Source organism: Amphiura filiformis, chromosome 12 (genome assembly GCF_039555335.1).
Source record: "Amphiura filiformis chromosome 12, Afil_fr2py, whole genome shotgun sequence".
In the NCBI taxonomy this organism is placed as follows: domain Eukaryota; kingdom Metazoa; phylum Echinodermata; class Ophiuroidea; order Amphilepidida; family Amphiuridae; genus Amphiura; species Amphiura filiformis.
The window spans coordinates 42,753,046-42,768,617 of NC_092639.1; the positions used below are offsets into that span (position 1 = coordinate 42,753,046).

The window sequence follows — 15,572 nt, forward strand, 5'->3', positions numbered from 1 at the left end:
GCCTTACTGGGGCCGAACTAGGGGGGGCAAGAAAACAATTTTATTGGGGGGGCGTAGTGTCGCCACTCGTAATATAGCTATGAACTCTGCGAGTTCATCATAATATTGGGATATTGTCAAAATAATTGTTAGTAAACTTATACCATTGCACATAATAATTGCAAATAAAAATGACAGACAATTTTAGTAGGGCCTAACGTGCAAACAATATTTTTGTGGATCAGGGTCACCGCAATAATTAAGGATGGTGGTGCTTCGAGGTAGGTCAAAATTGGGGTGGGGTAAAGTTTGATGTAAGGCCGCTGTGGTGGAAAAATTTCGGCATTTTTGGATATATTGGATTTTTTTACAACTGATTACATATTGGTGCAGTGGCGTAGCTAGTGGTTGTGGCGCCCAGGGCTAAGGATATATAATGGCGCTCTCCCCAATTCCTGAAACAAGAACTGTGCGGAGCGCGCGAAAATTTGCCTATCACCCATTAACTTTGGTGGTCTTAAATTGATGCTTTCATTGCTAAGAGGGGCGCACAATCGATGCTGAATTGGTCAATTCGGCGCCCCCTTAAGGATGGCGCCCAGGGAACGTGCCTCCCTCTGCCCCCGTCGCTACGTTGCGCCCCTGTTGGCCATGCCAAAAATGGTGCCTATTAAAAGGTATCTGTGCTAAAAATACCTGAAGAAGATGAAGAAGACATCGTCCAATAAAGCCATTCATTTAATATGTGTGTGGATGGGGGTGGGTGGAATGGGGTGGGTACAAAAAGTTCAGGTGTATACAATAAGGGGGGGCCAAAAAAGTTTTGAGTCCATAAAGAGTGGGGATTCTAAAAGTTTAACATACAGACGGGAGGGGGGGGTCAAAAGTTTTAAGTCCATAAAGAGTGGGGGGGTCTAAAAGTTTAACATACAGACAGAAGGGGAGGGTCAAAAGTTTTGACATACCGAAATCAACATTTTCCAGCCACAACCAACCCCGCCCCAACCAAAGTATTTATGAACGTTCCCTATTAAAAAGTGGAGAAATCATACGACATAATTATTATACAGTGCATCCTGGCCCTGATAGTAGATATAGATTGTTGAACACCCTCTATTAACTTGGTAGAAATCCATTTGAGCTACAAAAAAACCCCTAGATGGCAGCAAACTCAGCCTGCCCTTTGAGACCTGTTTGAGCCCAAATGAATCTGGTTGAGTGTTGACCCGCTGCAACAACACAAAACGCACACACGTCAACATCGAATCCGAAAATCATGGCTACCCTTGCTAGTTCCTATGACTACGTAGTTTGTGGATCAGGAAGCGCTGGAGGAGTGGTCGCAGCAAGACTATCTGAAGATGACAACATCTCAGTTCTGCTTCTGGAAGCAGGTCCTTCCGATATGGAGTGGCCCTCCACGCATATTCCTGCAGAGGTAGCAGGTTTGCAAAAGACAGATATCGATTGGAATTACAAGGTGCGACTTTCAATCTTTTCTATTATCATACAACTTTGTACTGACTTGGCTAAAATGTGTCCAATCTTGTGATCTCTGCATCAGCACGATCAGTGACATGTCGATGTCTCACCACGTATATAGGCCTTATTTTAAATGTAAAAATAAAATCAAGCTCTTGCTCGGAATAGAAAAAAATGTATACGAAAGTTTCACGGTTCGTGCAAACAAAAATAAATAATTTCGTGTTTGGTACGTACGTGTATTAATGCAAAAATGCAAGACCCGGGACAAAACCCCTATTTGACGTGTTCAATGAATGACGGCCCGGGGTCTAAAGATCAAGTTCACTACCAGGGTCGACCAAGCAAGAAAACAGCTGCAGGCTTCAATGCCCTAATGTAGAAAGCTGCCAGAACAACAGGATTTATATTATCTATCAACATTCATATTTGATTTTTTGAGAACAGAATTAAATAAACCGTGCACATACATGTACAAATGCTCATGTGATTAATAATTCCCCCCACACTTTAGGCATACCAAGAAATCTTTGCTATTTGCCCTTTATAATTCACCACCCAGGGGTACACCTTAAAATCACTTTTCTTGTATTTATAAACATTGTATAAACTATAGTGTTGGTGGTTTAGTATTCAACATGTGATTTCTGTTAATTTGACAACTATCTTTAGGTTTAAATATTTTTACAAATTGGTGTTTGCGTATTAAACGTGTTTACAAATCAGATCTCAACATGTTGTGACAGCGAGCAGGAAAATGTGCATTTTTAAGTGTTTCCGTACTGTTTTCCTAAGCCTTTTTAGAGTGTTTTATTTAAAAGGCGCCGCATGAACGTGAAAATCGCCCCCTTGGCTTTCCAAAATTCCCCCCTTTCGCCCCCCCATTTTACCTCCCATAATTATTGCACAGCCCCTTACAAGAGAAGTGTCATATATAATTCAAAAGTGAACATGGTGTGTCAAAACCAACTCAACTCCGATAAGACATGACAAAAATGACCCCCTGCTCCCCTTCATCTTTTTAGGTCGGCTTTTCAAAAATTGTTTACCTTCTTCGTGGCGCATAAAGGCACCGCGCTATATTTTTAGCATTTCAAAATATTTGTTTTGTTTATTTATTGTTCTTGTTTTGTTGTTGTTTTCTTTTTCTTTTAGTGTGAACCCCAAGCTAATGCCTACAAAGCCTACATAGATTGTCTCTGGCCTCGAGGAAAGGTATGTTATTTTCAAATCAGGGATTGGTTTTGTAGGATATTAAACATTCCACTGTTTGTTGTAATAATTGTGTTGAAATAGACCACAAACAATATACCAATTTTGCACAAAATTACAAAACTGCGCGACATTTATATATGACCCTGTATAGGGCCGACTATATAATATTATTGTCAATATTAATTTTACGACCCAATTTCCAGTTTATATTATGGGTCACGTTCATATTGTTTCCTTTTCTTTTCCCGTTAAAGTGTCCAATGCTATAAAGTATTCCCGGGAAAGTATTCTAGTAGTAAACACATTTTGATATATTTTCTAGATATCTTTGAACTTAACCCCTTTCCCAGGGCATCAAATATATATGATCCAGTGAGTTCGTATAATACATGTACAACTTTGACGCTTGCAATATGGAAATCACCATCACAGTGAATATGCAGAATATTTGGTGAAAGAATTTTCACGTACATGAATAATAATAATGTCCTCATGAATTGTAATAATTATACTAATTCACTTTACCAGGGCTCCGGAAGCTCCGGAAGATGTTAACAATTATTGGGGGGGGGCAATGGTACTTTTCCATAGCCAACAAAATTTACTCTTTGACTGTTTGAGTGAAAAATAAAAAAATTAGATATGACTTTTGTGTAGTTATAAAAACTTGTAAAGTAACCTGGCAAAATATTGGACAATGAAGCGTATGTGGTTCCACAATTCACTTGAAAAATGGGGAATATTTGACAAATTTACGCATTGCGGCGCGGAAGCGCATGTTATAATGTTTGTATAAAGCGATTAAAACCAGGTTAAAATCGGGCGAAACCTGGTTTAAACCATAGATTTTGTTTATAAACCGGTCAAAACTGGTCAATACCAAGAAGTACGATTCATGAGTGCATTTAACAGTCAATACATATGACATACATGCTGTGATTGTGATCGATTAAGAAACTTCCTGCAATTACATAGTTTTTTTAAATGACTTCAAATGCTGATTGGGTTTTAATTAGTCAAATTAATCAAATTAACAACTTCGGGAACATTTTGCATAAGATCTCATAATAATTGACTCGCTGTTCTGAACATACTTTAGCAATTTTTATACCAATTTAAATTCTTTTTCATTTTGTATTATTTTTAGATTTAAAGCATATCTTACTGTGACTTAACTAATTAGTTTCATTATTTATTTTACAAATCATACCAATAATGAAAGGTTGCCAGTTTCTTTCTTCGAAATGAAATAAAACCATCTTCTATAAGCTTAAATGATCCTTTTTTTCCTGATTAGTGTTTGTTTTCTTTCAGGTTTTGGGTGGATGTAGCTCACATAATTACATGGCCTTTACAAGATGTTCATCTGCTGATTACGATTCCTGGGCTAAGGCTGGCTGCACTGGTTGGAGCTGGACAGAGCTGCTACCATGCTTTCTGAAAACAGAAAACTGCAAATGGTATTTATAATCAATTGAAGTAGTAACAACATCCCTAGACTACTCCGTAGTCCACTTGTCCATCGTGCATACTCTGGTTATTGCATTTAAGCTTAAAACTCTGATTTAATTAATGTGTGCACAATTGATAGATTTTCACAACTGATCTTTTCAGTCACCGTACCCCCTCTGTTTGTTAGCTTCTCAAGTGATTTTTAACCCGGACGTTCGCGATTAATAAAACTGGTAGATTCTAAAATCAGAATTGTTCAGTATTGAAGTGCCAATATAATTATGACATTATGATATGTTGCATTCAATAATACAAACCTACGTATACTTTACTTTTACTGTCACTAATATAATTATATAAACTTTTTCATAACAATTTTATACTAGTATTTTGATGTAATAAATATCAGTATAATTTCGAGCTCAACTGAATCCTTTCATCATGATTAATGATTTATTTATCAAAAAATCGACTATGGCATAGTCTACAACATCCCATATTTCTACGGTTTATCACGGGTTCGATGTCGGTCAACAGCTGTCAAGTACACAACTACATCAAGCTTTTATTACCCTGAAAGAGCCGTTTAGAACCTTTAAAAAACCGGAGTTGTTTAGATGACCTGTTCAAAAAATTTGTTTAATATCAAGCACTTCATATAAACAATCTGATTTTTAAACACTATTTTGCAGACGATATTCTTTGGCAATCTTCTTAAACTGTGCATGCGATGAACATCATTCTGTCAAGGCTAGCGCTAAAACTACAGAGGCACCTGGGGCCCATATGTGGTAAACTTAATGGGCCCTACTCTGTAGATGTGCCTTTTGCCCATCTTGGCCCTAGAGGTAAAAGGTCACGGGCTTCAGTCAGAGGCCAAAATATTATACAAATCACACCGTTTCTGATCAAATAATGCAGTCTCAGCGCCCTGAGTTTGAACACTGATAGCTCCAGGGGTAATCTATATTTATAAGTATAATACATGAGCCCCATATATGTAATATATTATGGACCCATACATATTGGGCGAAAGATTGACAGGGCTAGCTATATAAGGCCCTCTAGTTCATATTATATTTCTATTGATGATCTGGTTTTAATTTTCTTTACCTCTTTACCTTTCATGTGCCCGGGTATTTGAAAACGCGAATCCTGTTGATAGTCCGAAGCTTGTTGGGTCTGCGTTCCACAACACCGGAGGTCCGCTGACGATAACTCATCGAGGAACGCCACTAAGTGACGCTTTCGTCGACGCAGGTACTTGTCAGAGACAAGAGGGAGGATTAGATTTTCATGCGTGAACGTGGTATGTGAACACGTGACGTCAATTTTACGTTACCTCACCCACACGGCCCACCTTTGAATGACATCAACTTGACGTCAGGTACCGTGTCCACATACGAAAATATAATCCTCGCTATTGTAATCATTTTTTACATTTCACTTTCTTGTTCCTTGATATCATAACAACATTGCACGATCAAAACACTGCCTCTAATACGAAAATTATTATGATTATTAGTTTGTTAAAAATTATATTTACTGTTATATGATATGATATGATATGATATGATATGATATGATATGATATGATATGATATGTTATGATATGATTATGATATAATTTTATTAAACTTGCACAACGTCACGGCCAAGTGGCCGAATTTTATTCACTAAATATGAAAGAAACAAAATAATCATTCACATTATTATGATAGAAACAATATAATAATTCACAATGGCAACAATATTAGGGAACATAGAATCGAAAGCAATTAAGAGATGCAAATTGACCAACCACAAACTACTTATTCATTGTGGGGTCTTTGGGTGACAGAGTATATTTTCGACAAAAAATATTGGGTCTTTGGGTGATAGCGGTGCTAAGGGGGGGGGGGTCTTATTAGCCTTACATACGCGTCACCTCCAAATTTGGTATTTAAAATCTGCTAGTGCTCGCTGGCAATTGAGAGATTTGTCAGGGCAGCATTTGGAGGGAGCAACTTACTGGCTTAACAATGAGCAAACTTAAGCAAGTGTTGCTCCCTCCTAGAAGAGTGAGAGAGTGAGAGTCTAAGTTACAAAGATTCACGCTGTATATAGCTGTATTATCATGGGATTTGAATCTTAGAAATCTGATAAATATAATAAGTCTACTGTTGTTTTATAGGTGTTGAACTTGGATTTAAGAGAGTGGATGTGAACAGTGGTGACATTGTGAGTATCAAGTCCATGACAAAAACATAATTTATATTCGAAATGTTTTTACTATGATAAAAACTGCTCAGAAGTAAGTAAATATAGTCAAGCAATTTAGGTGTAGGCCTATTGCTGGGGCCTATTGTTTATTGTCACTTATATCCTTATTCCAATTTGTTATGAAGTTATGACCTGTTACCACGAAATGAGCGTATATGCCCTCTTCCATCGTATGTTCTACAAGGAGGCCCCTGAATTATTATGCCAGCTGATGCCAGACATCCATGTCCATGACCTCAGGTTGCGACGGTCTGTGAGATCCCATGACCTAGCAGTGGAAGTCCCAAGATCAAACCTTGTCAGCCATGAAAGATCATTTTTACCATCTACAGCCCAATTATGGAATTCCCTACCTGCCCAAATTCCAGCCATTATATCGAGGGCCAACTTCAGCAGGGAGATTAATCACTTTCTGGGTGCTTCCTCGTCAGCAGCTTCTAAATGATTTTTGTTGTCTCTGCTGTTGATGCCAATTATGCCAAGTCGTAAAAAGAAAGTCGCAAATTGGCAGTTTCGTGATATCCTGGCTGCTGAGTTGATCTTCTTTGTTTGACGTGCATCAGTTCCTTTCGTGAATGGCCCATTGTGCCCCACATACGGATATATTATTGGCTTCAATTGCAGGTGCATGTGAAACAAAGAACATCAATGAAGTAGCAAGGACGTCTTGAAACTTCCAACTTGCCACCCAGCAAACACAAAATGTTTTCGACATCATTCGCAAAAGGTTATACAAGGTTGTCAGAAAACGTTTAAATGTCGGGTTATATAAAGGGTATAAAAACGTTTTAATAACATTCGAAAAACATTCTTGAAAACTTGATACAAAACATTCTAAACAGAATGTTATTTTAGAGTTGAAAAAATATTTTGCGAAAAATGTTTGCCCAAAATATTTTCAATAACGTTTTAAAAACGTTTTCATGACCTTTGTATAACCTGACATTTAAATGTTATTAAAAGGTTTTGAAAAAAACACATTTTAAGAACATTTCTGTGTTTGCTGGGTTCAAACATTTTAACATAATGTTATTTTTAAATAACATTATAAATATTGTGTTAATATTTAAAAGTATTGACACAATATTTGGCAAAAATGTTTGTAAAAATAGTTTACAATAACATTTTTTGAAAACATTTAAAAATATTGTTGTAGTGTGTTTTCATACAAAACGTTTTAAAACGTTATCATGACCTTTACATAACCCGACATTTTAATGTTATTAAAACGTTTTTTACCTAAACCAAAAGCCAAAATATAACTTATTTAAAACGTTTTTAAAACGTTTTTGTGTTTGCTGGGCACTTAACGTTCAGCAGATCACATTTTTCAACACGAACTCAAGTACCGGCTATTATAAATTGAAAAAAAACCTTTCTCGCAGATTGGGTTTGGTGATTTCCCAATGACTATAGATGAAGATGGTAAACGAACCAGTGTAGCACGTACTTACATTCATCCTGCCATGGGGAGGAGCAACCTCACTGTATTATGTAATGCTATGGCCACGAAGGTAAGAAAAACACCCTTCTTTGTTTTGCTTTATTATATGGCATATAACATCATTGTAACATTGTGGACCTAAAGCTATACCCTTACACGAATCATTTTTTCACATTTTTGCCCGAAAATCGAAAGTCTGAAGTAATGTGACAAATGGCGTTCCAGACTACATCGTTTTTGAAATGAAATCTGTATGATGATCTAGATTAGATATTGCGCTTTCAGACAACTCTTCAAAGTGAAGTTGGAAGTGGCGGCAAAGAAGATCAACCTGGTTCTAAAATAAACATGACAAAGATCATGAAAGATGGCTTCATTTCCTCATTTTTCATTCACCCTTATACTTCTGATGCGATGTTCTTGTTCTGCTGATCCAATCCGATTATAGAAATGCTGCAGATGATGCGTTGAACACATTGAACAAGTTTAGTTTGGCAATCAGTTATTTTGTGAACAGTCGGGAGTTGGTTTAGGTCCTATTTGCAATAATCTGAATATCGGTGAAATAGGCTTGCGTCATGCGCGCCAAAATATTATGTAAAATGATTTTAAAAGTTATATAGGCCTAGCGATAGCAAAATGTATCTGTGTATGTCTTGTGAACAGTCGAGTCAGGGCTGGATTTACCACAGGGCACAATGGGCACGGGGCCAGGGGCTACAATCCGGGGTGGGGGTGAATTTGAGAGGGAAAAAAGATTAACAATAAAAGAAAGTAGAGGAAGTTGGAATAAGTGGAATAAGATGCATAATCTACATCTTCCTTTGACCCAGTTAGGTCACGGTTGTTCTAATTTTTACCCCCTTTTAGTATTACAATTGTAAATTTTCGCGGTCATTTGTCCCAGGAACTTCAAACCCCGGCTTCAAACCCGTGTAACCATGGTAACACTTTCATTCGGAGAGCCAGTGGGCCAATCATGTTATCAAACTCAGGGTAACTCAGAGCAAAAGGTAAATCTGGTCCTGATATGATGTGAACTTATGTACGTTGCACGGCTAATCAGTATCGGGAAGTACTTTTTTGATACCTAATAACTATTGTGTTTACAACCAGATAAATATTGAAGACAAGAAAGTCGTGGGTGTGTCATTCCGTACCAAGGAAGGCGACAAGTTCGTTAAAGTGAATAAAGAAGCGATCGTGTCAGGTGGGACCGTCAATTCACCGCAGGTAAATATTATCCTTCCAAGTAAAGTACTTTATTGTTTTTGTTTTGTTAATTACAAGAAGATGCTACATTTTATCTTGTGATGGAGGGAGGGGGGACATTGGTCAAATATGCTCAATTTTAGAGAAAATCACAAAAAGCGGTTTTTTTGCCCAAATATTTTCGGGCAACATAACAACTAGGTATAAATATCTTTGAAACATTTTTTATTTATCTATTTGAGTTTTGATCAACTTCAAAAACAAATATTGAAATTTGAAAAAAGCAGGCAAACTTGAGCATTTTTTATTATCTTTTATTAATATTTCTCAAATTTGGTCAATATTACACAAATTGTGTTTACTAATTTTTTTTTGGTTCGTAGAGGAGAAACACTAAGCAAACACTCAACCCATCAAAGAAATACAAACAAAACTTTATTTACTTCATTGTTTCTTTCATAATATTCTAGATTCTGATGTTGTCTGGGATTGGTCCCAAGGAACACCTGAATGACGTTGGGATTGACTGTATTGCTGATCTTCCTGTTGGAAAGAACTTACAGGTATATTTTTACTGTAATATAATCTTACCTTACCCTGCGTTACCTTTGCTGCACATGAGCAACGCAATGGTATGAACCAGACCAGATCCTGTATTTTTTTAACTAAATGCTTTTCTGCTTTTATAGGACCATATGTCTCTACAAGTCAAGGTATCTGTCAAAGAAGGAACTGAAGTCAACACAGGGGAAAATGTGAGTAGAACATAGTTATTACTATTATCTGTTCCAATTCCAGTGACACCTCACGCATGTTGCCTTATGATTAATGTTCAGATGTTCATTGGAGGGTACAGCAATGATCGCTGTAGCATATTGATTTTTCTAAGTAAAATGCTAGTATTATTATAATTATTAGATCTTAACGTACAGGGAAACTAATAAGGTGTCACTGTAGCTGGATTTTGAACTAGTTTTTTTGGTTCATTAATGAATGAATATGAATGAATGAATGAATGAATGAATGAATGAATGAATGAATGAATGAATGAATGAATTAATGAATGAATGAATGAATGAATGAATGAATGAATGAATGAATGAATGAATTAATTAATTAATTAATTAATTAATTAATTAATTAATTAATTAAATAAGTAATTAATTAATTAAATAAATTCGTTCATTCGTTCATCCATTCTTTTATTCTACAGCATATCGAGTATCTTGAGGAAACTACCTGACAATCAAAATATTATATTATCAGAAGTTAGTTACATTGTCTTAATTAAATTTGGTAATTTTTTTCTAAGTAAACATTAATTATACTTCTTTCAGTTTGCTACAGGGACTAATGGCGTCGAAGGAAGTGCGTTTTTTAAGACAGGTTTGGAGGAGGTGAGTGTATTTTGTTTTGCCTCTTTATTATCTTGTTGTGATATGTGCATACTACCTAATACCAGATAATCATTAGACCGTCCCTATGAAGTGTCTTGTATGCGTGATTTTTTGAGGTATAACCCTAGAACTACGAAGGGGGAAGGATTAGACCAACCTCCCTGATCTTTTTTTATCCGTCATTAAGGAAATGCGCATCTTTACGCCCAAACAACTAAAAGCTAATCGTAGAGCAATCCTTTGCGCTCATTTCAGTGATGAAAATTTTACCCTATTACCTTACTCGATGGCTTAACCGACCGTCAGAAATGACCGGGAAGTGAGGCCAACCAAAGGTGTCTACTGTAAAATTTTAAGATTTTCATTTCGCTCTTGTAAAATTATTGAAAGAGATTGACTTTTTACTGGTTAGTTTGAAATAGCCTTTTCCTTTTATAGGAGAACATTCGGTGTTTAAATAATTTTCAGCAGAAAATCTGTTTTGCCTATACTTTTGTACATAGCCAGAATTTCCCATTATTTTGCAACGCTGCGCTCACATTATGACGTCATAGCGACATGATGTTGGGAATGTTTGTACTTATTTTGGGGTAGAGGAGACACTGGTAATATAACATATAACGGTGTAGGACGTTTTTAACAACCCCACCCCTTCTTGGTCCGTGTTACCAAATATGGCTTCGTAGTTCTAGTTCTGGGGTTAACAAAAGTCGATAACGTCGCCATAAGCAAAACGGACGATTTATGTGATTCGCCAGTATGAGAAACTCTTAACGATACAATTGATTTTACTGTATTCTGAGCATCATTTATGATCTCACACCACCAAATCAGAGTCCCATAGAGATATGTGCTAAATTTGCCTTAAGGAAACGTCATTTTTTTCTTCACAGGAGCGACTCAATTTTAAGCGACAGCTATGATGGTTGCCAGTGTTTCTGTAAAGAAAAGGCTGCTTGAAATCATTAAAAATTATTCGAGCTCTTCCATCTGTGGTACACTTGCAGTATTTAAAATTACTAATCATGACGAATCCAAATTTTGCCAAAATTATGCAAATTTCTGCTCATTTTAATGCTTAATTTAGCTGTCCATGGGTTTTTCTGAGAATTTAAATTAAGGGCGCACATCCATATAATTCTATTTGGTGGTGTGAAATCTGAATTATCGATTCAAATCATTGTTTTTCAACAGCCGGATAGTGACGCACCAGACATGCAAATCCATTTCCTTGGCGAGTTCTATCCATTCGGACCAGATGCACCAAACATACACGTATACAAGGATCCTAAGTAAGATATAAACCATGTATGACCAAGTATTAAAACTACATGTTAGTCAATGAGTTTATCAGGTACTTGATTCCAGAGGGGCGTTATTATTAACAGAAACAGCAGGCAGAAAAGAATGTTCTCGATCGGGTTGGGAAGTTGCGACTCCAATCGAGCTATGTTCGATAACGTAGTAATTACGGATATAAAGTTAATCGTATTATCATAATTTATTAAGCGTCGTCATTCTTTCGGTTTTAGGTTTAAATGCCATTTTTTATTATTTTGTATAGGATAAATACTTAATTTATCCTCTAAGTCCAAGAAATAAATAATAAACCAGACTGGAAATTAAGAAAAAGGATAAACCTTCTCTCATTTTTTCTTTCTCTCTCCATAAGAAATAATTTTTCTTCCATCTCATTTCAGATACTTCCCGTTCATGAGCTATGATACAACCAGAGAAGAACGCATGCGCAAAGTAGGGTTTACATTTTACTCGACTCTGTTGCATCCAAAGAGTATTGGATCCGTCAAACTGAGAAGTAACGATCCTTTGGATCCACCGATCGTAGATCCAAATTACTTGGAAAACCCATATGACGTCAAGGCACTCATACAGGTGGAGCATTTTTAATGCTAGTTGTAAAATGTAACAATTAGATTTTAAAGAAGCCAGCACTTTTTCAGAGGATGGGCAAAGGTGGGCAAGCAACAGGGGGGGACGTTGACGAAAATGGTCAAAAATGGGTTAAAAGTACAAAAAAAGCCCCAAATCGTAAATATCAGGGCGGCCAGCATCTCACGTGGGGGAGAAGGGGGCAAGACTTCTCACAGGGGGCAGCAGTCCCCCTTCCCACCCCCCTTCCTTGGCTACGCCACTGATGCAGGGGACTTGGTTGCTTTCTATACAATGGGCGTAAGGATAACAAATTTTGCATAATATACTAAGTATATTTGTGATCATAAAGTAAAGGTGCGAACAATGGACACTGAAAACCACTTAGTCTAAATAATGTCATATTTTCAACAAAAGGGGAAGCTTATAAATAGTCAAAATTTATCATGACGTTATTTGATAGAAGATTTTTATCCCTTAAAAATGTCAGTACAACAATAATTTTACGTTGAATCATGTTGTTTGTATATTAACAGGGAATCCGTCTTGCTAAGAAAGTCACTGAAACTAAGACTTTGGCACCATTCGAGTGAGTATTAGCATTATAGCCCAACGCACAAATGATTATTGGTCGAGCTTTATAAAATAAAGGGCGAGACGATCACAATATCAATCATAAAACTCATAGTGAGACCAATAGTATTGTCCGAAAAGAAAACACTCCACTTTTATCAGTATTATGTTGGTTTATTGTTTTTAATTATTGCTATATTTTGCTATCTTTATAATCGATCCATATCATCTTTATAATCCATATGTGACCGTACACGATTTTAGTTCGTGTTTAGAAAATATATATCATAAGCTTTAAAATGGTATATCATTTGACTTCAACCGATATCCAGAAGTGGGTTTATGGTTTGTTGAACTTTGCTCCTTCAACAAAATGGTAGCTTTTTTCGTTTCTACATGTTTCTCTTTTTCCACATTGCTGGTAATAAATATCAAACAGTCATAATTGGCGGTCATTTCAAATCATCCCCAAGTCAACGAGGTTCAGGATTGTCCTCTCATTGTTAATTGTTGGTTATACATACCTAGACAAAATACAATGCTTTGTAACCCACCACTTGAACAGGATTTAGCCAAAGCAAACAAAGACCAAGAGCTATTAAGAATTCTATAGACATCTAAGGTAGAAGCTTATCCTCTTCAACAATAGGATTCAGTATCGATCGGTTTAAAAGGTGTTTGACTATCAAAATGACATGTAACTCAGAATACGATTTAGGACATTTACGGCTCATTCGTGCTGTAGGGTCACATATTTCCATTGTCATAACTAAACAGCTACAGATGACAGTAAGTATTGTCATTTCTCTTCATTTTATTTTACTAGATGTAAAATCAACAGCTTTAAGATGCCAGATAGTAAACATGATGAGTGGTCAGATGAGAATCTCGAGGAGATTGTCCGCCACTATGCCTGGACGCTGTACCATCCAACGGGTACATGTAAGATGGGAGCTGCCGAAGACAAGACAGCAGTGGTGGATCCTCAGCTTAGGTAACCAATTTTGCAATACTTTATTATCATCGGTATTTTATTAAAATGTATTAAATTAAAAAAGCACAAAATACTTAATCCACGGAGTACCTATCTAGATATTTTACAATTCAATCGCCAGAATCATCCGATGAGAACAACAATAATGACAATTTTTTTTATTATCAATATTAATTTTGTATCCTTCGTATCTTCTTCATTCTTCTGCATCATCATCTTCTTCATTGACTTCACCCCTTCCTCTTTGTTTACTAGGGTTCTTGGTATCCAAGGTCTGAGAGTTGTGGACGCTTCCATTATGCCAAACGTGACATCTGGAAACACGAATGCGCCCTCAATAATGATTGGCGAAAAGGGTGCTGATCTCATCAAGAATGGTCGTCAGTAATACTTAAACCTTGATATGGTGGTGTTTCCATAAACTGAATTACCTTCTTTTATTATAATTTTATGTAAAGGGTGTATTTGTCGGATATTATATACAGTTATCTTGATGGCTAAGGTACCAGTTTGTAACACATTGAAAAATGGCTGTTATATTAGAGACATAATATCAGGATACACAAGCTAGCAAGCCATTGGGGCCAATGCGGTAACTCGTTGCTTTCAATAAGCAACGCTTTGCTTTCCATAAGCAACGCCTTGTATAACCAACCAATAGAAAGAAAGCTCTTGGCAACACCTTGATTTCCAAAGCAACGCGTTGTTTAAATCTCTCGATAGGAAACCCAAAGAACGAGTTGTTTTGGTAGGCAATGTGTTCCCAAAATCTCATCCTATTGGTTGTCTTAGCAACTCGTTGCTATCTTGAAAATAACGCGTTGCTTTCGAAAACAACGCGTTGTCACAATACGTAATAGGCCCAGCGGCTTGCTCTACCAACAATCGTGTAATACAAAGTGACGCTGACACTGACACGGGCGCTGACAACTCGTCGATATGCGGGAATCACATGCACAACAGTGGTTGAACTATCTCAGGGAATAACAATACATGCTACTATTTATCGCAAATAATTACAATTAATATGAAGAGTTTGTTTCCAAAGTGGCGCTAAATCCAGTTGCTGTTTTGTGTCACATTTTTCTGGTATATTCCAACATCTTTAAGGTGGTACTACACCCCCTTGATAAATTTGTGACTAATTTTTGCATTTTTCTCAAAAAATAATAACACACTGGTAGCAAAAGTTATGTATATTATAGGGTCAAGGGATCCAGTTACTACACTGGAATGTTAGTGACTCAAGACAGGTGGTACGTCATTTATGATAAGAAAAGAGGTACCGATAGAATGTACCTCATTTCTTAAGATATATATATAATTAACCACTTGTCTTGAATCACTGAAATTTCAGTGAAGTAACTGGATTCCTTGCCCCTATACATAACTTTTGTTACCAGTGTGCAGTTATTTTTTGAGAAAAAAAATCAAAATTAGTGACAAAATTTATCAGCGGTGTACCACCTTAAGTTTAAATGACATCTAACGTTTGGAATGGATATGTTTGTAACTCTAGCTTATTTTCTAACAATTTTCAACATCATTCTGTCCCCTAAAACTTCTCCAATGCAAAATTTTAAAAAGGCTGCCATTGGATGCAGCTCCTTTTGGAACAAATAATAATAATAATAATTTTCATTTATATTTATTATTTTCTTCGCAGGGGCGC

General features: G+C 36.5%; 1 protein-coding gene across 1 annotated transcript; it reads left to right on the forward strand.

The window, feature by feature from the left end:
* Positions 1-1,233: 1,233 nt before the first annotated feature.
* Positions 1,234-15,557, forward strand: LOC140166239 (4-pyridoxate dehydrogenase-like). Its single transcript, XM_072189642.1, has 15 exons — positions 1,234-1,459; positions 2,617-2,676; positions 3,991-4,136; positions 5,294-5,388; positions 6,302-6,348; positions 7,776-7,904; positions 8,951-9,067; positions 9,517-9,609; positions 9,736-9,801; positions 10,384-10,443; positions 11,638-11,735; positions 12,144-12,336; positions 12,870-12,922; positions 13,733-13,900; positions 14,156-15,557. Exons 1-15 carry the CDS (start codon positions 1,256-1,258, stop codon positions 14,286-14,288), a joined length of 1,662 nt encoding a protein of 553 aa, XP_072045743.1. The 5' UTR covers positions 1,234-1,255; the 3' UTR covers positions 14,289-15,557.
* The last annotated feature ends 15 nt before the right edge of the window (positions 15,558-15,572 follow it).